Source organism: Ostrinia nubilalis, chromosome 3, assembly GCF_963855985.1.
Source record: "Ostrinia nubilalis chromosome 3, ilOstNubi1.1, whole genome shotgun sequence".
Taxonomy (NCBI): domain Eukaryota; kingdom Metazoa; phylum Arthropoda; class Insecta; order Lepidoptera; family Crambidae; genus Ostrinia; species Ostrinia nubilalis.
The window spans coordinates 7,640,351-7,662,056 of record NC_087090.1 but is presented as its reverse complement, the minus strand read 5'-3'; the positions used below and the strand labels follow the sequence as shown (position 1 = coordinate 7,662,056).

The 21,706-nt window shown below is 34.5% G+C and overlaps 4 protein-coding genes across 4 annotated transcripts; 3 read left to right on the top strand and 1 right to left on the bottom strand.

Moving 5' to 3' along the window:
- Positions 1-2,235: 2,235 nt before the first annotated feature.
- LOC135088293 (negative elongation factor E) lies at positions 2,236-4,028 on the top strand. The gene is made up of 4 exons (XM_063983160.1): positions 2,236-2,558; positions 3,030-3,183; positions 3,373-3,552; positions 3,806-4,028. The coding sequence occupies exons 1-4, from the start codon at positions 2,291-2,293 to the stop codon at positions 4,005-4,007; spliced, it is 804 nt and encodes a 267-aa protein (XP_063839230.1). The 5' UTR covers positions 2,236-2,290; the 3' UTR covers positions 4,008-4,028.
- Positions 4,029-5,185: 1,157 nt separating this feature from the next.
- On the top strand, positions 5,186-8,926 carry LOC135087808 (cysteine desulfurase, mitochondrial). Its single transcript, XM_063982607.1, has 8 exons — positions 5,186-5,379; positions 5,684-5,760; positions 5,855-6,109; positions 6,254-6,419; positions 6,553-6,837; positions 7,016-7,189; positions 8,165-8,297; positions 8,445-8,926. The coding sequence occupies exons 1-8, from the start codon at positions 5,259-5,261 to the stop codon at positions 8,596-8,598; spliced, it is 1,365 nt and encodes a 454-aa protein (XP_063838677.1). The 5' UTR covers positions 5,186-5,258; the 3' UTR covers positions 8,599-8,926.
- A 250-nt stretch (positions 8,927-9,176) lies between these two features.
- Positions 9,177-11,140, bottom strand: LOC135087809 (ras-related protein Rab-30). The gene is made up of 4 exons (XM_063982608.1): positions 11,062-11,140; positions 10,078-10,317; positions 9,750-9,994; positions 9,177-9,629 (listed from the first exon to the last, which is right to left on the bottom strand). Exons 2-4 carry the CDS (start codon positions 10,255-10,257, stop codon positions 9,431-9,433), a joined length of 624 nt encoding a protein of 207 aa, XP_063838678.1. The 5' UTR covers positions 10,258-10,317; positions 11,062-11,140; the 3' UTR covers positions 9,177-9,430.
- Positions 11,141-17,630: 6,490 nt separating this feature from the next.
- Positions 17,631-21,682, top strand: LOC135087807 (MPN domain-containing protein CG4751). The gene is made up of 7 exons (XM_063982606.1): positions 17,631-17,889; positions 18,077-18,193; positions 18,368-18,602; positions 18,946-19,039; positions 19,117-19,286; positions 19,368-19,616; positions 19,700-21,682. Exons 1-7 carry the CDS (start codon positions 17,683-17,685, stop codon positions 21,334-21,336), a joined length of 2,709 nt encoding a protein of 902 aa, XP_063838676.1. The 5' UTR covers positions 17,631-17,682; the 3' UTR covers positions 21,337-21,682.
- Positions 21,683-21,706: the final 24 nt, after the last annotated feature.

Sequence of the window (21,706 nt, the reverse complement as noted above, 5' to 3'; positions counted from 1 at the left end):
TAATAATGTGGGTTAACTTCTAAATCGTGAACCAGTTGCCTAGATTTTAAATAGTTAAAGTTAATTATTTAGCTACAATGGTACCTACCTACCTATCTAATAATAAGATGATTGCTTTTAGAATAGGTTTAAATAATTGATAGGAAATTCTTGTGATAAAATACAAATGTGATTTAGCTACTTTTCTTTCCTTGTTATGACGTGTAGGTACATTATAAAGTGAAGGATTTTGTAAATAAAATTATAAGGTTACAAATAAATACAAATAGTGAGAAAATAAATTGGTTTTTTTTTATTATTGTAAGTCATCATTCTTTATTTGAATTAAGTAATTATAAAATAAATAATTCTAGAAGTTTCTACGCGCAGCTACATACGTTGTTGAAACAAAGGCCGTACGTGTATCCCTTGGGAATACAATGGCGCTGGCAGTCTTCATCGTCCATCGGGTCTTCGCTTGCATTGTGACATCTTACTCTACCAGGAATATCGGAAATCGCCTTTTCTGTGAACAATTTAAAACAATAACGTTTAGAAAAACATTTGAAAGACAATACGCTAGTTCCTAGTATCACTTCGTCATTATTTCTGACTAAGTATGACGTAGGTAATACCTACTTTCATGTGATTTCAGAGTTCTTTGTTCACCAACTACGTACTTAATTCATTTGAAATTTAATGCTGTAAATAATTAATTAATTTTGTATTTAATCAATACTTTGACCTGTTACCTATGGACACGTTCCTTAAAATTCAACCTTGGTGGGTAGTAGTAAGTAATCTACCTACCATATACATTAAGTTTATTTTAAGTAAATACAACATCTTAAATCTCTCATTCGCTTTGAAAGTGATAGTAATAAGTGTGATAATCTCAAAAATCTCACCATTAACCTTTGCAGTCTCCAATGCTAGCGTATCTTGTATTTTTTTAATAACAGTATCATTGATTTCAACAATTTCGTCATGTTTGGCCAAATTGCTTTCTTTTGGTTCTGGAAAACTACTGGCAATGTGTACAAGACAAATCAGGAGTACGGGGAAGATCAAGCTAACTTTGAACTCCATTTTCTTACGAACACTTTAATTTAGCTAAACACACTGATTGCACGTTGGCTTACTACCGTAACTGTAGTCTGACTAAGTTTATAATGAGTAACCGTATGCAGGTTTCGTAAAAATAATGACTCATTATTTTACATGAGCTGGACTGGACATCACAATGAGTATGCATCTACCTACTTTTAATTCAGTAGAATTTAAAATGCTCCAAAGGTCAACAGCGTCATGAAAATAGATACGAATATATTTTATAACAACGGCGGCAATCTTAGCTGGATTCGATTCTACTCTACTCGTAATACAGGTGTTTAAACGTGTGAATTAAATAGGGGGTGTTTCAGAGCCGAGTACCTACCTAAGTACTTAAAATTATATGAACTGGACATAAAAACAAACATAGGATTAGTTAAAAAGAAAAACAAAAACCATGATAAATTCTAGTTAAGCTGAAAAAGAATTATTTCGGGGCACTACACCCTATTTCGCTTTGATTCTCATTTCATACTTAATATATTTTTTCAAAATAAAGGTTTTGCCATTGCTTGGCTTGTCTCCAAAAAAAGTAATGTTCGCGAAATACTTAGCTGTATGGCATAACGCCTTTGCCTTTTCCTGAAAAAGGAAAATATCTAACCAGAAACAAAAAACATCGGACTTCTTGGCGGGAAAATGAAGCGTCATGACGTTCAGAAGTTTGTGGTTTGGTTTTATTTTTGTTTAGCCGACTTTTCAATTTTTGTGTAGGTGAATTAAAGTAAGTGAGGCAAACGAAACAAATTGGTTTAATTTCCTAAGAAATCAGTGCAACATAAGCTTTCAAATCCTCTCAAGAAATCCTTAGTTCAGTTTCAGTAAAGCACCATAATATTACAATAAATTATTCTTTAAATATCATTTAATTAGGTTAGTGTAGGGTAATTTAATTATAAACTAACACAAATAAAAACTGAAGATTTGCCTGTATAATATAATGCTTTTGCGTGTACCTGAAAAGGAAAAAATCAAACAAAAAAAATTTTTGGTCAACTGTCAATCAAACAACTGTCATTGTCAAATTGTTGTCAATGTCATTTGCCAAAAAAAAATGATTATTTCTCAATTTTCTCATCTGTTGTTCTCTGATTTTGATTGAATTAATTTATTTCAATAACCTAACCTAACCTACTGTTGTGTTTAATAAACACAAATTATTGTTTATTACTAGTTAAAGTATCGGTCAAAACCGACCATGGTTTACTTACACTTTCCTTCAAATTTAACAGAGGAAGAATTGATGCTACAAGCAAAATACCAGAAGCTGAAAAAGAAGAAAAAAGCTTTGCAGGCATTAAAAGCACCTAAACAAGAGCCTGAGAAGCCTGTGTTGCCGAAACGGCCTACAGAAGCTCGTGACGCACGTGAAATTGCAAGGAAACTGATCAAAAGTGGAGCCATTCAGGCTATAAAGAGTCCACCTCCACAACCTCAAAATGCAACATTCAAGCGCCCACGAGCCGGTTAGTTGGATATAAATTTATACAATCTTATGTTTTACAGTTATCTGTGCTGATTTCATAAGCGTTCAATGCAAGAAGTTATTAACCCTTTACCTACGGGCCCTTGGAAACCCAAAGTCGCCTCTCAATACGGGGTATTTTAACCTATAAGATTGTTTGCTCCACTTTACATCAAGATATTTTAAAAAGTATGAGACTTACGTTATTGAAATTTGGAATATTATATTCTGCAACTAATGTAGTTTCAAAATTACAAGCGCATTTTACACTTAATTTGCAATTTTATTGTTTTTTTGTCGTAAACCGTGATTTAGTATTGGCTTTGCCAAAATAACAATAGATGCCACCCGTATTGAGAAGTGACTTTTGACTTGGCAACTATAGGTGCCTCCCGTAGGTAAGAGGTTAAATATAAACATAACTTGTTGATTTAGCTTGACAGATTTTATTGTTAGTGTTTTTGTATTTCAGGACGAGAGCGCAAACTCAGTGGATCTGCTAGCGCAGCTGGTGGTGTAGCCTCTTATCAACCATTTAGTGCTTCTCAAGAACCCCCTCCTCCTGAAGAGAAAGCAGCCCCTCGAGTGAAATATTTGTACGATTCATTTGTGACAGCCAGAGAAAAGTAAGTTGCCTAATACCAGTTTTTTGCTTAGGTTGGTCATGGTGTGTATTTATATTATATTCTATAACGAGTCCTATCTTATGTTTCTTATACTTCTATACTAAACTATATCCCATAACACAATTTTTTTTTTTGAAGCCATCAGACAGAATAATATATTAATAAAGTTTTTTTTAATAAATTTTGCAGGGAAGAGCAGGCAAGTAAAACTCCTCGCAGCCATGGCAATAATAGTGACAGTCCTGCTCCTGCAGGGCTCAAAAACTGCACATTGCAAGTCACGGGGGCCCGGATTACTGAAGAAGTCATGAGGCGTCGCTTGGCTACATTTGAGCCATTCACATACACACAGGAAGGAGATGAAGAGAAGTATGCTACAATTATTCATTATTTCCTGTACTCTGTTGCTCTCTAAAACTTGTTCAACCTACCAAAAAATTATAATACCTCAATCAAGTTCAATCCTTATGATAAGGTCAAAAGTAAAGTTCAAAAAACATTAGTGAAAATTGTCATAACTGACTTAACTGTCTTAGCTTGGTAACTCGTAACAACCTGCTAGATTTCCCAGCTGGTGACTGTACATACAACAATAAATATTCCCTTTGTTTTATTGTTTCAGAGTTTTCTTAACATTTGAAACTATAGAGATAGCAGGGCATGCTCAAACAGCTTTAGAAGGGACTGAGGAAGGTTGGAGAGTAGTCCCAGCTCGCAGGCCGCCTCAAACTGGAGGCTGGACCCCCGCTGCATCTCCCCGCAACCCACCACCACCCAAGGACATGAAGCGCACATTACTGACTTATGATGACATTTTTGATTGAATAAAATACTTCGAGTTTCTATTTCATTCATTTATTTTAGTCATACAAATAACTCCCCCATAGCAAATAAATAAATTGGGCTAGTTAGTATTTATTCTGTGCTTTAAATCAAGTTCATAATTTGATTTGACGCAAGGGGTTTGTCTCAGAATGCTTTTCCAAAATGCGCACTTATTTAAATGTAGGTATCCTACATTATATAGTATGGGAAAGTGCGCATTTCGCGACCAACCGGATGCGGAACCATGTCCCAACCGGAAATAAGTAATGAAACTTTTTAGGAGGACTGTCCCGCGCTTAAGCGCGTATAAAAATCATGAAGCTACAGATAAAAATGGAGGCCACACTCCGAATACCTACTTGAAGCACAAACTAAGTATCACTATCTCGCTCTCTGTGGGCAGACTCGCTCTTTCTAAATAAACAAAAAATATAAAATTGCTCAAATTCAATGAAACCAATGTAAAATCTTTATTTCTTGACATAGGTATCATTAAAAATGATAAGTGTAATTACTGGTAAAACGTTTTAGGAAGAAATTACTGTAAAAAATGTGAAAAATGTTTACAATGATCCAATGTCGGAAATCACGAAATAAACACTTACGCGTGGAATCTTATGTCACTTCCAGGACACCACGTACAACCGCAACCACGCACTACAAAATTTTGCACCAATTCTTGTGATAAAACAATGATTATTTCCTGTAAACAATCTCAAACGAAATTAACTGCTTAATAAACAAAATAGTAAACAACCGCCATGATGGGCCGATGTTGCCACATGGTACCGATTACCCAGGAATTGGGATTGTAATTCCCTGATTCGCCAACACATTAAGCCTAAATGGCCGACAATTTTGTGATTTTTTATTTAACTAGGAAATCTTATTTTCAAATATTAATTATTTATTTGTTTAACTTCTGATTTGGTTAGTGAATTGGCTATTTCGAAGAATTTACAAGGAGATTTAAATCAGAAGATAGCAAATAGCAATACTACAGTTCACACTAAAAAGAGAGGTAGGGCCGCAGAGAGCGAGATAGATATAAGTAGGTATTTGACTCAAGTTTTTGTTCCAACTCTGCCCTCCACATTTTTATCTTTAGCTTCATGATAAAAATCGACAATGTACGGTTAAAACTTAAAAAAAAAGCCATCTGTCAGTGTCAGCTGTTAAATGTCACTGTCAGTCAGTCAACAAAACAAGATATAAATTTTTGCCGAAAAATCTATAAAAAAAAGCGTAAAATGTTTCGTATTACGAGAAAAATTATTCCTACTTTGAATAAAACATTGTTATCAAGATCTTCAGTGAAGGATAATGGGAAATTGGTATTATTTCAAGTACAAAGACCATTTTCTGCTAAAGGTATATTACATCAATACTGGATCAATTATGTATTTGTTGTGCAACTTTTAACATGTTTCAAGGAGACTGGAACATGGTAGTCTTTTTGTCTACATATTTACTTTTTAATAACTACGATGGTTGTGGTTGTGTATATCGTATTACTTTACACCTACACATTAGAGGTTATCTCGTTTAATCTTACATTTTGCATTTACCAAAATAAATTTTGATAAATTGGTACCCTACACTTACTTAAAAGACCAATAATGTTACATAGTTATTTTATTTTATTTATACTATAATAAATATCATGGTATTTCAGGGGACGAGAAATTTTCAATAAAAACAGAGGATGTCGGCCGCCCATTGTACTTTGATGCTCAAGCTACAACGCCTATGGTAAATTTATTTTGTGATCTTATATGGGATAGCTTCCATATTATGGTATATTGAGAAAACCATGCCAAAAATTAACCAGAATTTATGATTTTAGGATCCTAGAGTACTTGATGCTATGCTACCGTATCTTGTGAGCTATCATGGCAATCCACACTCTAGAACTCATGCTTACGGCTGGGAAAGTGAAGCTGCTGTTGAGAAAGCCAGAGAACAAGTTGCAGACTTAATTGGAGCTGATCCAAAAGAAATCATCTTCACGTCTGGTGCCACCGAATCCAATAACATTTCCGTTAAAGGAGTTGCCAGATTTTATGCTCCTAGGAAGAAGCATGTTGTAACCACACAAATTGTAAGTTGTATTTTTGTAATATTTTTATAATCAACTATGATGGACTTTTAGACCAAACTTTCTAAAAAAGGCTGTTGTTTTTTGTAAGTTCATGAAAGTTATTATTATCTTTACTCACAATAAATTTAACATACATTTTCACAGGAACACAAATGTGTATTAGATTCTTGCCGTGCTTTGGAAGGGGAAGGGTTCAAGATAACATACCTACCAGTGGGCACAAATGGAATAATTGATTTGAAAGAACTGGAAAGTTCTCTAACACCTGAAACTAGCCTCGTTTCCATCATGATGGTCAATAATGAAATTGGTAAGTAGTCAAAATCTTATTGTTATAGACTGTGGTCAGATAACTATTGATAGAATCTTATGTAGCAAAGAAATATGAATGGATACTTACATGTTTATTGCAAGAAGACTTAAAAACTGTTTAATTTTTGCAGGTATAAAACAGCCAGTTGAAGAAATAGGTGCCATTTGCAGAAGTAAGAAAGTATTCTTCCACACTGATGCAGCTCAAGCAATGGGCAAAATACCCATAAATGTGAACAAAATGAATATAGATTTGATGTCAATTTCTGGACACAAGGTTTATGGTCCCAAAGGTGTGGGTGCACTGTACATTAGACGCAGACCTAGAGTGCGAGTAGAGCCAATTCAAAGTGGTGGAGGACAAGAAAGAGGCCTGAGGAGTGGTACAGTTCCAACCCCATTGGTTGTTGGATTAGGTAAGTTTGAGCATGTGTACCTATTTAAAAATACAATGAATTATTTTTTACTTGAATTGGAGCTCCCCAACAGGACACTCCTCATTCACCATTAATTTGTCACCAAGTATATTGCAGATGAGCACAAAAAACTTGGAATATAGTCAACCTTTGTGTTTAATGTAATCTTTATTATTAGGTGCTGCTTGTGAGCTTGCTGGAAAAGAAATGGCGTATGACCATGCATGGATGGAGAAGTTGTCTCAAAGGTTCTTGGATAAAATATACTCAAAGCTGACACATGTGATCAGGAATGGAGATCCTAATCATACTTATCCAGGGTGTATCAACTTATCATTTGCATATGTTGAGGGTAATGTATACTTTGTAAAAATCAAAATTATCTTTATTTGTTTAAACTAATTAAATTAGTACTTGCAAATCGTCAAATGCTCTTAAGGAGCCTATACATGTCTCATTCTTTATTTGCAAATAATGAATTTTTGTAAATAATCAATATTAAATAAGATGATAAAGAATAAGTAAATGATCCAAAGCAATCACATTTCCACATCACACATGGAAGTCATTGGGGGAGGCCTATGTTCAGCAGTGGACGTCTCAAGTATTACGTAAGCAGATTTCTTACCATTTTTTACCCCCCCGCCCCCCTTGTCATCAAAAGTAAGCAAAGCACTTACCCCCTCCCCCTATGCTTACGTCATTTTTAGTTATAAATGTTTTTTATATTGACATTTTTAAAATAGGAAAATTCATGAAAATATTAGGTTTAACTGATACACATAGAGTAAGGGACAAAAAAATATAATCAGAAAAAAAGAACATAACAAACATAATTGCATCAATTATGCATCAACATAAACACAAATGATAACTTTGAAAGCTTACAATACGTTTAGTATCCAAACAAAACATGCGCGCGGGAGGCCGGCCTCGCGTATAATCATATGCGGACTACGACTCTCAAATTTCAATGGGCAGTGTCGGCACGAGAGTTAATTATTAGACAAGTGAATAGCGCACGGTAATTCCCCTAATCAGATCTCAAAGCGAGTGCCTACGCATATGTATTATTTGCGGGAATCCCCGAAAAAACGTAAATAACTAACGATGACGTAATCATCATCTAGACCCCCCTACCCCCCATGTCATCCAAAATAAGCAAAACAGAGACCCCCCCACTCCCCCTTGGTGCTTACGTAATACTTGAACGGCCCCCTATGGCTGAAATGATGATGATGATGATGAATCACATTTGTTTTTTAAGTCATTACATACTATTGGTAATATACCTACTTATTTGCTAAAACATAATTCTTGGTTTTAGGCGAATCACTATTGATGGCGTTGAAGGATATCGCACTTTCTAGTGGATCAGCATGCACATCTGCTTCCTTGGAGCCATCGTATGTGTTGAGGGCAATTGGCGCTGACGAAGACTTAGCACACAGTTCAATAAGGTATGTTTTTTAAAATATACATAGTGGTGCGTCTTATACCTGCATTATTGAAGTTTTTTAGAGTGGCGAAGTTTTTTTTGCAATATCCTATTAGTATCAACATCATAACTAATTCCCAAATTCAAAAAATATATTTCCTTTTTTCAGATTTGGTCTTGGTAGATTTACCACAGTTGCAGAAGTCGATTATACAGCAGAAAAAACTATTAAGCATGTAGAAAGATTACGGGAAATGAGTCCTCTGTGGGAAATGGTACAGGAAGGCATTGACATAAAAAATATTCAATGGTCTCAACACTAATAAATTTTCTCATAGATTTTATTAATCTGACGTAATTCCAATTATAGTTATAGGCAAAAATATTTTTCCTATCTATCTCAGTGAAAAATTTATTTAAAAGCTGTTTTTTGAAAATTACTTATTATATTTTTTTCCGGTATTTAATTACTTGTGAATCTTAAAAAATATTTGTGATGTTTGGTTTTAAATAAAAATGTATTTTTAGAGTAGGTAGGGAGATGTGTCTCATAAAAATTGCACATGTCTATTTTATGTATATCATGTAATTGTTAAGCTCTGATTGAAAGTGATATTATTTTGTTAAATAAACACTGTTTTGCGACAAATATCAATGTGTTATTATTTATTATCAGAAAACAAAAAGCTAGCAACTACCACATCTTATGTCTAGGTTAAATAACAAACATGTATTAGTGTTTAGTCTTAAATATATAAAAAAAAAGCCATTTAGCACCATAAAAATAAAAATCTACACAAAACAGTCATCCTTGTTACATTTTCTTTTTTTATTATTAGTAATTATTAGAAAACAAACACATCTTGGTCCATATGATAAAATAAATAACAAAATACAGCAATTGTATATATCTGGCCTAACAAAATTAAAGCTTTATTATGTATTACAAACAAAGTACATACAGGTCCACATTAATATAGGTACAACATGTAATAGTGAAGACTACTAACTACTGATCAACATAAATTAATACTGAATGAATATAAAAACAATAAGATAACTTAAAGCCAAATGGTAAAAAGTTTCAGCAGGTGTTTGTTCGTAATAAATAATCAATTTTCTTAAGCTTTGTATCAATAGATATTAGTGGTGATATCAACAGCTGCATGATGGTTCCTCGGGTGGATCAGGGTTGGATATTTTGAAGCTGTTGTGATCCAAAGTCTGCAGTTCCATCCTTGACCTATTGGTCTCCACCAGTTGTAAAGCAATGTCTGAAAACATCTCTTCAACCCCTTTGCCAGTTTTGCAAGATGTCTTGTATGTAGTATTGATGAGATTATGGCATTGCTCACTGCAAAAGAGTAATAATAAATATGATTAAGTTACAGATTATTTAAAGTGAGGGGGATGTACAAAATGTTTTAATACTATCTTAGTTAAGGTTGATAATAAATTGTATTAAGATACAAACCAGAAAGATTCAATATCAGCATCAGTCACTTGCGGTGCAGAACCTTCTAAATCAGACTTGTTTCCACATAAAAATATTTTGGCATTCTCTGCATATGTCACGATGTCCAGCAAATGCTGGCTTAACACATGGAAGGATGAAGAATTATCCAAAGAAAAAACTAGGATAGCTGCCTCAGCAAACTTGTAATAGCTTGATGTAACTGAAGCGATTCGTTCCATGCCTCCGGTATCCCATAACTGTAACTAAAATAGAAAACAACATAAGTATAACATTTAACTAACTACATACAAGCTGTTTTGCTGAATTTGTTCAACATAAAACTGACCTTGACATCTTTGTCTCCCACTTGATATACTTTTTCAAAATGATCTAATCCCAATGTTGATCGTCTATCTGAGTTGGGTATAAATGTGTTATTGATAAAACGTCGAAACAAGGAACTTTTACCAACACCGTATTCACCACATAATATCACTTTGAGCACAGGCGTTTTAACTACGGCCATTGTTGATATTAATTCAATTACGTCTTGGTTAAACTCCACTCCACTTCATGGACAAGATACCTAGCAGTGATGCCATATCTACCAACTTTTTGGTAGATCTACCACTTTTCACTTCAGTCTACCTATCTACCACCCTAGACCTAACATCTACCTATTTTTTTAATTTTCACATATCACCACAATGTCGCGTCTATAACCCGACAATAAGGCTATCGTTTTAGCGCTCACCAGTTGGCGCCACTGTAGAGTAAGGTCCTGTCAATCGCCAGGGGTGCCAACTGTTAAGTATAAAAACGATAGCCCTCATTAGCCACCCTGTTCTCTTCTTACTACTTAGTCTGTGGCCCAAACGTGTGAAGCCAAGTTTATAAAAAAATCTGTGGTAATTATTTATTTCTCTCTCATCTGTGATGATCTGTGTGTCGTTTGGATTTGGATTGTGTGTGTGTGTGTGTGTGTTAAGCTTGCTATGTTGCGAAATATTCAAAATTATGGGAGAAAGATAAGGAATTTGCAGGTTGGCTTCTAGAAAGTACTAAGGGTGAAGGAAATTTTTATTGTAAATCATGTAGGTGTGATCTAAAGTGTGCCGGTGGAAGATTTATTTTAAATAAACATGCAAATAGTTTAAAGCATGTAGCATATGTTAAAGGTGACTTTCTATTCCATGGTTTTATGAAACTTAATTTTTTTTCTAAGTTGAGGTGGTAGATCTACCAATTTTGCATTTTACATTCTACCAACTTCTACCAACAATTGGCACATAATCTACCAATTTTCCAAAATTCGGGTTGGCAACACTGCCTAGCATATCGTACGATAATTTACCTAGGTACTACTATGGTATTAAATCGAAAAAGCCCTATTAATTTTATAGAACACTCAACAGGGTATGGAAACTTCCATACAACGGTCATCGAAGTGAAACTTGCTTCCAAACAGCGACATCGGTGAATAAATTCAAATACTTTTTAACTACCCTAAAACGCTCTAGATGTCGCTGCTCCTGTTTCCTTCATATTTTCATTTTTTTCTTAATTAAAATATATTTGAGAATATTGTTAATTACAATGTGAAAACTTTTTTTAAATGAAATTAATTTGTTTTAATTTTAAACTGAACATTGACATTTTTGTTATAATTTACATAATAGAGTAGTAGAAATTACTATTTAACATATGGCAACTTTGTTTTTCCTCCAAAATGGCCGGTGTTGTTTTTGTTATGTTAAATGCATTCTTGTTTTCTTAGCCATCATTTAAGTTTTCTGTGGCCCTATTAAAGTATTGAAGAGTCGTCGAGTCAAATTCAAGTTCATTCCTTCGTACCTGCTGCTGTTCTGGTTCATCGGAGTTTTGTTCGTTCCTTCGTGAATCGCGAAGAAACTTTCTGTTATGTTCACAAGTGATCTGAGTTTTCTCAATGTGCAAATGCTTTTTTAGTGTTGTTGAAAACTTTGCGAAAAGACGCTTTTGGTGTATAATATTATGTGTGTTCATAAATAAAGTAAAATTATTAAATTCAAAAGTTTTTGTTTACTTATTTGCATTTCCATGTGCAATGTAGAATTTTTCCAAATCCATTGTTTTGAAAATAATACAATACGTACACCATAAAGATAAATATTTTCAAAATAATGGATTTGAATAAATTCTACATTGTACATCATAAAAACAATAATTCTTTGAAGGTTATGAGGGCCTATGTGTGCGTGAACTGTGTGTATGTGTGCGTGGACTTTATGTATGTATGTGTGCGTGTACTATGTATGGATGTGAGCGTTACGTACGTAGGATAAGTACAGGGAATTTAACACCAGGCTGTCAATTAGTAGGTTCAAAAAATTGACAGAGAGGGTTCTCTATTTCCTATGTATTACTTTTCTCTATGACACTCAACACCAAAGAGCATAAAAGAGTAAGAGACGGCACTCCATAGATATTTTTTGAGCTCACGCACACATATGCATTTTAGAGAACGACCCGCAAATCTTTACCAACCGCACAAACTACGGGCGGAGCTACCAACATAATGCCTTATTTTCTGACAGTATTAGTGACGTTCGTAATAACTTATCGATTATCGATACTTTGCTAGGGTTGTAATTGCATATCGATATCTAGTATAGGAACCTTCAATATTTTAATGATTACTATTTTTATTTTATACTATGTGTAAGTAAAACGAAGTTTTGTAACGTAAATTATTTATTTCGAAATAAAATAGGTATATTACAATAAGTATTGAACATGACATAGCAGTTGTAGGCATGAGGAATTATTGAAAATTATAACAAAGTACAGAAATGATAATTTTGTAAACTTTTATTTTCACAACTTTTTCTAAGAAAAAATAGGATTTTTATTTATAAACATCTTTAATTTTCTTATCAGCTGATCGAACCTCAGCCTCAAGATTACTTTTCAATGCTTTGTTGCTGTGCTTTTTTACTTTTGTCAGCAAAATTGTTTTCACTTTTTATGAAGCTGTCATTAATGATTTTACAACTTTTTCTTAGAAAAAGGTAACTTAATATTTTAAACATCTTATCATAAATTTCTTTATTATGTTGTTGACATTTAAACCAACTAAAATTACAATTTGTACTCAACATTAAGAAAATGAATTTTCCAACATTTTCCATATATATCTGGTCGGCAATATGGTCATGATAAAATTGTTTAGCTTCATTTACGGTGGTACATAATTGAATTGTTGGATAAACGAGACTTTTTTTATCATGCCACCATTCGCGAAGAGATATATATGCATACAAATCATTGTCAACAGGAGTTTTCACGCTCAAACACTCTTCACAAATTAAACAAGAACTGTTCTGTAATAGTTTGGCAGCTAAATACCCGCTTACATATACTAGGTACTGGTTGGTTTTCAAGGCTACACAAATTTTCAATAGGCTGTTCTAAGTTTTCAGGGTCCGGGATAGACAACACAGGATAAAATTCAGTGTCTGTGGAATCTTGAACATTAATTTTTATTTCTGTTGTTTTTAAATTAGTTTTTAAAATGTCTTTATATTCCAGCATATGTTTATTGTTGTCTGCTTCACAATTAGCACTTCTGCTATGAGGCACTTTCAGCCCAGTAACCATGCTTGTTTTAAGCGCTGCAGTAAAGTGCGTGATAGTGGGATTTCTATTGGTTACACTGTGTTGCCTAATGATTCCAAATAAGTTTTCCAGAGAGTCTTGGTTAAACTGTCTAAGGTACATATATTTAAACCCTTCATTCTTTAACTTTTCCCAAATATCGTTTAAGGATTTGATAGATATTTGATATCCCTTTACGCATTTAACATTTTTTAGTATCGTGTTTTCTGCTGTTATAAATTTTATGGTTTTTAACTTATCAGTATAAAAGGTCCAAGACTCAATGTGATTACTTGATGTGGAAACATTTTCCTGGATCCCTTTCTTTACGTCATTTAAAGATGATGGACCATTTGTACAATCAAATAGTTTATCTAACTGTTCAATCACAAATGCTGTATCATTGCAATCAGAAACTTCTTTCCATGCCATCATTTTTAAAATAGCTGCCACGGTATTACTCAGAGCATGCGCAGCATACTTCACCCTCATCTTAGTTTTGAATGTTGGATTTACAATGGTACTATTCAGTTTTTTAAAATTTAAAAAAATTCTGTTGTGTTTTTCTGCAACTACCAAATGCCTCCATTGTGCAATTTTTCCATCGAAAGACATATTTCCACTTTTAAAGAAATTGTTTCGTAATGATTTGAACAAGTGAGGGATGTCATAGATTATAAAAATTTTGTCATTATTTACAGAGAAAAAGTTGCTATCTATGCCTTGTCCACAGTTTCTTTTTAACATGTTAAGAGCTCCTATATTTGTAGATCCCTGATCACAAACTGTTGTTAGAACCATAAATCCGATTTCTTTTAATTTTTTGATGATGTCCGATATAATTTTTGCCAGTTTTGCTGTTGATATTGTGCCTTCCACAAAATAGTGCGCAATATATTGTTTGTATTTATGTTTAGCACCCTGTATCATAAACACTAACGCATGGTCTGCAATTTTCTTTTCTCGTCCCATGTTCTCGCCCTCTCCATAATCCACGTAGCCATCCACTTTATCAGCAATTTCGTTATAAATTATCCGTTTCTTTAACGCCATCTCGTCAAATATTAACGAGCAATATTTATTTTCCTTTGGCATACTTGATGCTTTTGCCTCTAACATATCAATTATATTTTTATTTATACCAGGCTCCATTGGTATATTTTTTAAAATCCTTTGGAGCGTTTTAGTGCTTGGTAGCGTAAACAGCTTTTGCATATAGCGGTATGCTTTAGGGGACCGTTTAAATATAGCCAAAGCATATATTTTGTTGGCTAAAGTCCACCTTTTTCCTTGTGACTTTTTTTTGTTATTCTGCACTACATCCTTTACTAACGATGTCAGCACTTCCGAATCTAACTTGTCTAAATTCACTCTTGACTTCGCTATATTCCTTATTGTTTTTTTTGCATTTTGTAACTGTCGCCAAAGCCTCTTCTCTTTAATTGTAAATGTTGATGAAGTGTCTGTAATAAAAACATTTCCATTAGTAAAAAAAACAACATTAAAGCAAATTGAATTGAATATTGGTTAATTAATCAGCAATTTTACTTAGTTTTTTAAATTAGGTATGTTTTATCTTACCTTTCATTTCAATGTTTTTCTTAGGTCTTTTATAACTGTGGACTAATATTTCTGCCTGTGCATCTTGATGGCAAATGTTTTTATCATCTGAAATATTATAAATATGCAAATAAGTTTAAAATTTATTTTGTTGTTTTATGAAACATATTATTTCCAAATCAATCAATCATTATCAAGTTTTAAAAAAATGCAAAGACAGGATAATGATAGCTCTTCTCATAAAATATGAAGCGTGGGCCCACCTTCAATAACAATGACATAATATTAAATTAAAGGCATTTAGAGGTTTTAATGTTCTGCATTCTGGATGCGGTCTGCGGGTATGTCAAGACAATCTGTAAGTGGTCGTGATAAGGCAATCAGTCACGTGTGCTTTGCGTTCTTTGTTCGTATCCGCACGGTCAAATCGCATTAATATAAAATGTACAGAAACCTAGAATGTTGTACATATAAGTTCATTTTGACCTGACTGCAGACTGCAGAACGCATCCAGGGTGGCATTCTTTAGTTTGAGGGAAGGCATATTTTAGAAGGTAAATAATTAGTTTGTACACTTACCATGAGTAATGGGTTTATAGGTCATATGTTCTGGTGCATTGGAAGTAGAAGGAAGAGGTTCAAAAGTTGTTTTCGCAGAAATACCAGAATCTGGTATATCCACAGCTCCCAAACATGTTGAATTTAGTTGTTTGGTTGTAGTTGTAAGGGGAACTGAAAGCAGATAATGAAATGTGAATTGGGTAATAAAATGTCATGTTCTTACCCAACTTTAGGGTACAATCAGTCTAGTACATGTCTTGCTCACATTAAAAATTACTAGCTTGTAAATATTATTAAACTAGCTGACCTGGCTAATTAATGTAGATTGCCTAAAATTTTTCAAATTGGTCCGGTACTTTTTTTGAAGAATTTGTATTACACAAATTACTAAAGTCCCTCTAACTCAACACACATTCTAAGCTAAATTGTGTTACGAGTGGGTTTACTACAATATTCAAGCTGTGGGGTTCTAACCCGCACTTTAGGCTATCTTGGCTTCGAGTTACGGAGCCGATCAAATACAAACAAACAATTAAATATTTCCTTTTTATATTATTAGTATAATTTTAGATAAACATACCTCGTTCAACTGGATTTGACTTCTTTGGAATGCAATATGAATGATCATAAAGAACTGTAACAAAGTATAGATATAATTAATAATTGAAATTATATATTATTTATTGATAAGCATACAACACATGTTTGTGGTTACAAAGAAAGAACCTTGTTAAATTGCAATCGGTTGGTTTGTTTTGGAAACCAAAGAAAATTAATTAAGACATCTAAATAATTCAGAAAAATTGATAGATAGTAAATTAAATTTAAAAAAAATAATTGAAGTCATCATCATACCTGTCTTGAGGTTTTCTTTATTGGAGTCTTTTACATGAAGAGGAAACTCTGTCAAAACTTCATCTGGCAAGATGGGATTGCTCAATTCCAGTGTTGGAATAGCTGAGTTCTTCAGCCGAGTTCCTTTGGCATTGAAGGATTCAGGAGTGAAGTGCCCACCACAAACAAACTTCAGTTGGTGTAACTTTTCAATAGGTACATATGCTAAGTCTTCTATGCCAGCATTTTTAACCCACATTCGACAACTGAAATAAGAAATACCTATTAGAAAAGAAAAAGAATAACAAACTGAAATTTATTCATCAACTAATTTCTTTTAGTATTGTTATGCAATTCATTTACAGAGTACGAAACAAAATACTGAAATTAAAAATTGGTTATGGTTATTTACTGTATGATTAAAAATATTAATCCCAGCCTTTAAGTTTACACAATCAGTAAAATTATCTTGTAATAAATGAGTGTTATTAGAAACTTACCGGTCAGAATCCAGAGGAAACCTACTCAAAAGTAAGGGTGATCCACCACGACTTCGCCTCTTATTACAAATAACGCACTTCTTGTTGTTTCTACTCTCCATTATCAGTAGAAGCCTAAAATGAAATAGGTATTAATTAAACAAAGCCTATAATTTCTCTCCAACCAGTGTCAATGCCCTGGTTCATGCATTTACCAGTTTTGAAAGTACATTTACATTTTCATCACATAGGGTTGTTTTTAATGAAAAATAGATTTGTAATAGATCTAATATTTCAAGTAAGTAGATAACATACCCATTAAACAGAAAAGTAAATAAGAGTTTAAACTTCTGTAGAAGTTGAAACACAGCTTATTTAAAAGAGTCTCTATCTCACAAAAAACATAACACTGAACAGCAAACTTTATCACGCCCGATACGGAGGAACTTAATCAACTCAACGTAAACGACAGAAAAGTTTATTTACAGTAATATTGCACCAAATCTGAGAAAATAACTTCACACGAATCAATTCGCCGGTTTAAAACTCAAACTCAATTGACAGACATTTTTTTTCATTTGTCAAACTAACAATACTACCAACATAAGGACACTAACAATTATTTTTAGTATGGTGGTATTGATCCGCGGGTTCCCCTGCTATAGTGAAATCAATCCAAAATGCACTTTATTACTTAAGGGATAAGGTTGTATATCAATTGCTACATATAGAGACTAGTTTTTGTATGAGAAGTGTCTACCCACTGCTCAACACACACAACACAACTAGTTAGTACGACAAGTACATAATGACAGAAGAAAGCAGATTGATGTAAAAATAATGCCAGATTATAGTATTTATATTTTGAATTACTGGTTAATATGGACATGCAAACTTCACACTTGGCTGCGGCTTTGATGTCGGGTACGATCCACAGTGGGTCGACACAAGAAGCTGGTACAGTACAAAACCTCGAAGTAAAGGAATCTAATACGAAACCTGCAAAATCAAGTGATACTCAAAGTCAGAAAGAAGCTCCTGAAGAGGAAAAAGAAGAAATGGCTAGTGGCGAAGACTTTAGCGATGAGGTTAGTAGTTATTACACATACATTTGCACGACGGTACTACTGTATCACATACTCTTCAGAAGATTCTCCATACTCTTTTGGTCACCTATTTAATAATAAAGCTGTTAATTTATCAGTACATTTGACAAGCCAATTTTGGCTTAGGATGTTTATTTGTATTATATTTGTCACCTTTCCCTAATTTCAGGAGTGTGAGACGCAGCCAGGCAGTAAGTCTATCCCTGGGAGGGGTGTCACTCTTCAGATGTTGTTAGAAGAAAAGATGTTAGAACCTGGCATAGCAGCAATGACTATTGAATACTTGGTAAATAATAAGCTTAGTTTCTTTTCTTATTAAATTAAAGCAAACAGCTTTTACTGACAGGGGTACTCAATATCTCGAATATTTGCATACACCTTAAGATTGGCTAAGCTCAAATCAATATTATTATGATCTAAACTGTCTGGTATTGTAAACTCAATTACTTTAATATTTCAGGGCCAAAAATTTGTAGGGGACTTGCAACCAGATGGAAAGATTAAGTCACATGAAACTGAAACCATATTCTGTTCTCCATCTGCCTGGGCCATTCACTGTAAGAGGATTATCAATCCCGACAAGAGATCTGGCTGTGGGTGGGCCTCGGTCAAATATAAAGGCAAAAAGCTAGATACTATCAAAGCAACTTATTTGCGTAAGAAGCAGCTTCAAAGAGAGAATATGCACTCTGATGGTAAAACACAATTTCCTGATTGTATTGCTTTGCAAAATTGCTTTAAAGCTAGAAAATTATTGATCCACTTGTAAAGACATTTAAAAAGTGTTTCTGCCTGTAGACTAGTTAACACACTGGTGTTTCTAAGCTTAGAGCTTGTCCAGATGACGCATTATGAGCTGTCGCGCGATCGAGGTTCTTAGGTAAAACGCGCGACTGCATGTGGACAGAACATATGAATGAACTTTTAGGACCTCACTATCGCGCGAGTAAGTAAAAACGCGTCATCTGGACAGGCTCATAGTTTGATTTTACTTAATTATTTTGATTTTTATTAATTTGTTTGTCTTTTTTGTTTCAGAGGAAACTGAAATGGAAGTAGAAAGCCCTCCAGAACCTCCACCACAACGGATTGTTATGAAACACAACACTGTGCCAAATAGAATGATGCAACAGTAAGAACAATACTTGTAACTTTAATTCTTATGTATTTGCGTTTAGGACTTCATATTCTATATCATTATATTTTCAGTGATGCAAATATGCTGATAGAAGCTGTATCATTTTCTTCTGTGGGAAAGGTACAACCATTTTTGGTATCAGTGACTTCTAATGCTTGTTTGGTACTGGATATTCATTGTCATTTGAAGAAAGAAGAAGTTTATGGATACTTAGCTGGAACTTGGGATCTCAATAGTCACAGTAAGTAGACTTTTTAAGCTATATTTAAAAAATAATATAACAAACACAAGTGGAATTAGTTATGTATTATTTATATTTCAGATCTCTTGATAACACATACATTCCCCTGTCTAATTAATAAAAACGACACAAGACCTAGGGTTTTGGTCGAATTAGAGATTCAAATGGAGATCGAAAAATTGGGACTTACTCTACTGGGGTGGTATCATTCCCATCCTACAAATCCAGCTATGCCAAGTCTCAGAGATTGTGACAATCAGTTGGAATATCAAATCAGGATGAGGGGCCCTTCAGAAATTTCATACATTCCTTGTATTGGTGTTATTTGCTGTAAGTATTCTCAGTTTATTTTTTGCAAAAATGATATTTCAACATATAGTCAATATTGTTTCAATATTATTTTCTATTTTCAGCTCCTTATAATCCAGAGAGTCCAGTTTTGGAGTCATCGTTAACCTTCTTTTGGGTTATGCCGCCGCCTGAACAACGCCCGACGGAGTACCCTCGACCACTCCTACTGCAGTATAATATGATACACGACAGTCATCTGTCCACCCATGCCATGGAACAGATAAAGAAAAGCATTAAATATTACTTCAATTTCGCGGATGACAACTTTGTAAATTTCAAAGATAGCTTCAAACCTGATATCTCATACTTGGACAAATTAAAATGCACTTTAACTGCTAAGTTTCCTAGGGAGCAAAGTGATGGTTTGCTATGGCATTTCATTCGTGATGAGTTAGGATGTTCATCAGAGCAAGACGACAAAATGGATTTGGATGCACTTCTGGCTGTTCCTCAACCAATACCGGTGTCGAAGCCCAATCAGACTACGACTGTGCCTAACTTCCCTTCTGTCAGCACTCTGCAGCAAATGGTCAGTAGACCAGCTGGAGTGCCTCCTATCAACGTGTCTTCAGGCATTGGTTCTAGCTCGCCTCATAAATTCGAAACTCCACAGTTGAATATTCCCGTGCTCCCATCTTCCACGAAGTCTTCGAAATCCTCGGCACCTGCTCTTCCCTCTGGCTATCCTACTGGTTTAGATATGCTTACAAGCATGGCGTTAGGTTTGGGTACAGGAAATATGCCGTTATCTCTCGGTGCGCCTAGTTTAGAAAGTTTGGCGGCAGCTAATAGCATGTTGACGGGTTTAACTCCGTCTATGTCGTCTAGTTTGGCAGCTACTTTGACGGGTAGTAAGCTTCCCGACCCACCTTCCTACGCAGCGTCACTGCAGAATTTAACGAGCAGCATTGGGAGCTACGATAAAACTTCCACTAGTACCTCAACAAGTACCTCCACAGGTGCTCCAATCCCTGCCAGTATAGCATCGAATCTCATGATGAGCTCAGCAGATATTGCTAATGCCTTATTCTCGGCAAGTAAATACTCCAGTGCCGGCATTTTAGGCATACCCGACCCAATGTCGAAGTCAACCTTAGCTGCTAATAACATGTTCTTATCTCCATCCCTGATGAAAATGCAGGAGTCTCTCATAAAACCGTTGTCAAGTAGCAGTCCTATTGCTTCGAAAGTGGGCTTGGATCAAAGTGTATTGATGAAATCACCTCACGATTTATTGAAGGGGAATAAAGATTATCTTCCTCCTGATTTTGGGAGTGTTGGCAAAGGGAAACCTGAGAGTTCTCCTTTAGATCCGATGAAGCTCATTGAAACAAGTACATCGGGCAAGGAGTCTTCCAAATCGGAAGTCTTAGATACTCAAGCCACCGATTTTAGTATGCCTTCACGTGTGGGAGGCGAGTCGTTTTTGAATCAGATGTTGGAACTCACCAAGAAAACGACAATGCCAGATTATATGCCAGATTACAATCAACCTTTGAAGCTATCTAAGACCGAAGAACTACCTCCGCAATCATTGCCTCCTTCTAGTCATTCTTATCCGAACACTTCAAGCATTGTTGATACCATTGCCCAAGTGGCTATGGGCAATTTTTCCAAACATGATGAGCCAATTGATTATGGCAAAGAACAAGACTATATGAGTCCCAATAAAGGTTCAAGTACTGAAAATGAAAACTAATGTGAGTATTTTCTCTCCCAATCTATTATAATAACATAGGACAAGTTTTTTGACTGATATTTTATGATCTTTTTTCGTGTTTTATCATATGTGTGTAATACTAATTTGCAAAAATTACATTACACTTTTAAAATAAGTTTTACTATACCTTGTGCTATTGACTGCTTGGATTTTTAAGATAAGATTTAGACTAGGCGCAAACCACCGATTTTTAGTTGGTCGATAGTTGTGCCCGATTTTAAATTGTATGAAGAATCGGCCAAATCGAATCGGTGTAATGTGCGCACTTCTATACATGCCCATACTGATCAACTGCCCGACTAAACTATCGATGGTCTGCGCCTAGGCTTAGAGAAAATGTTTCAATCGA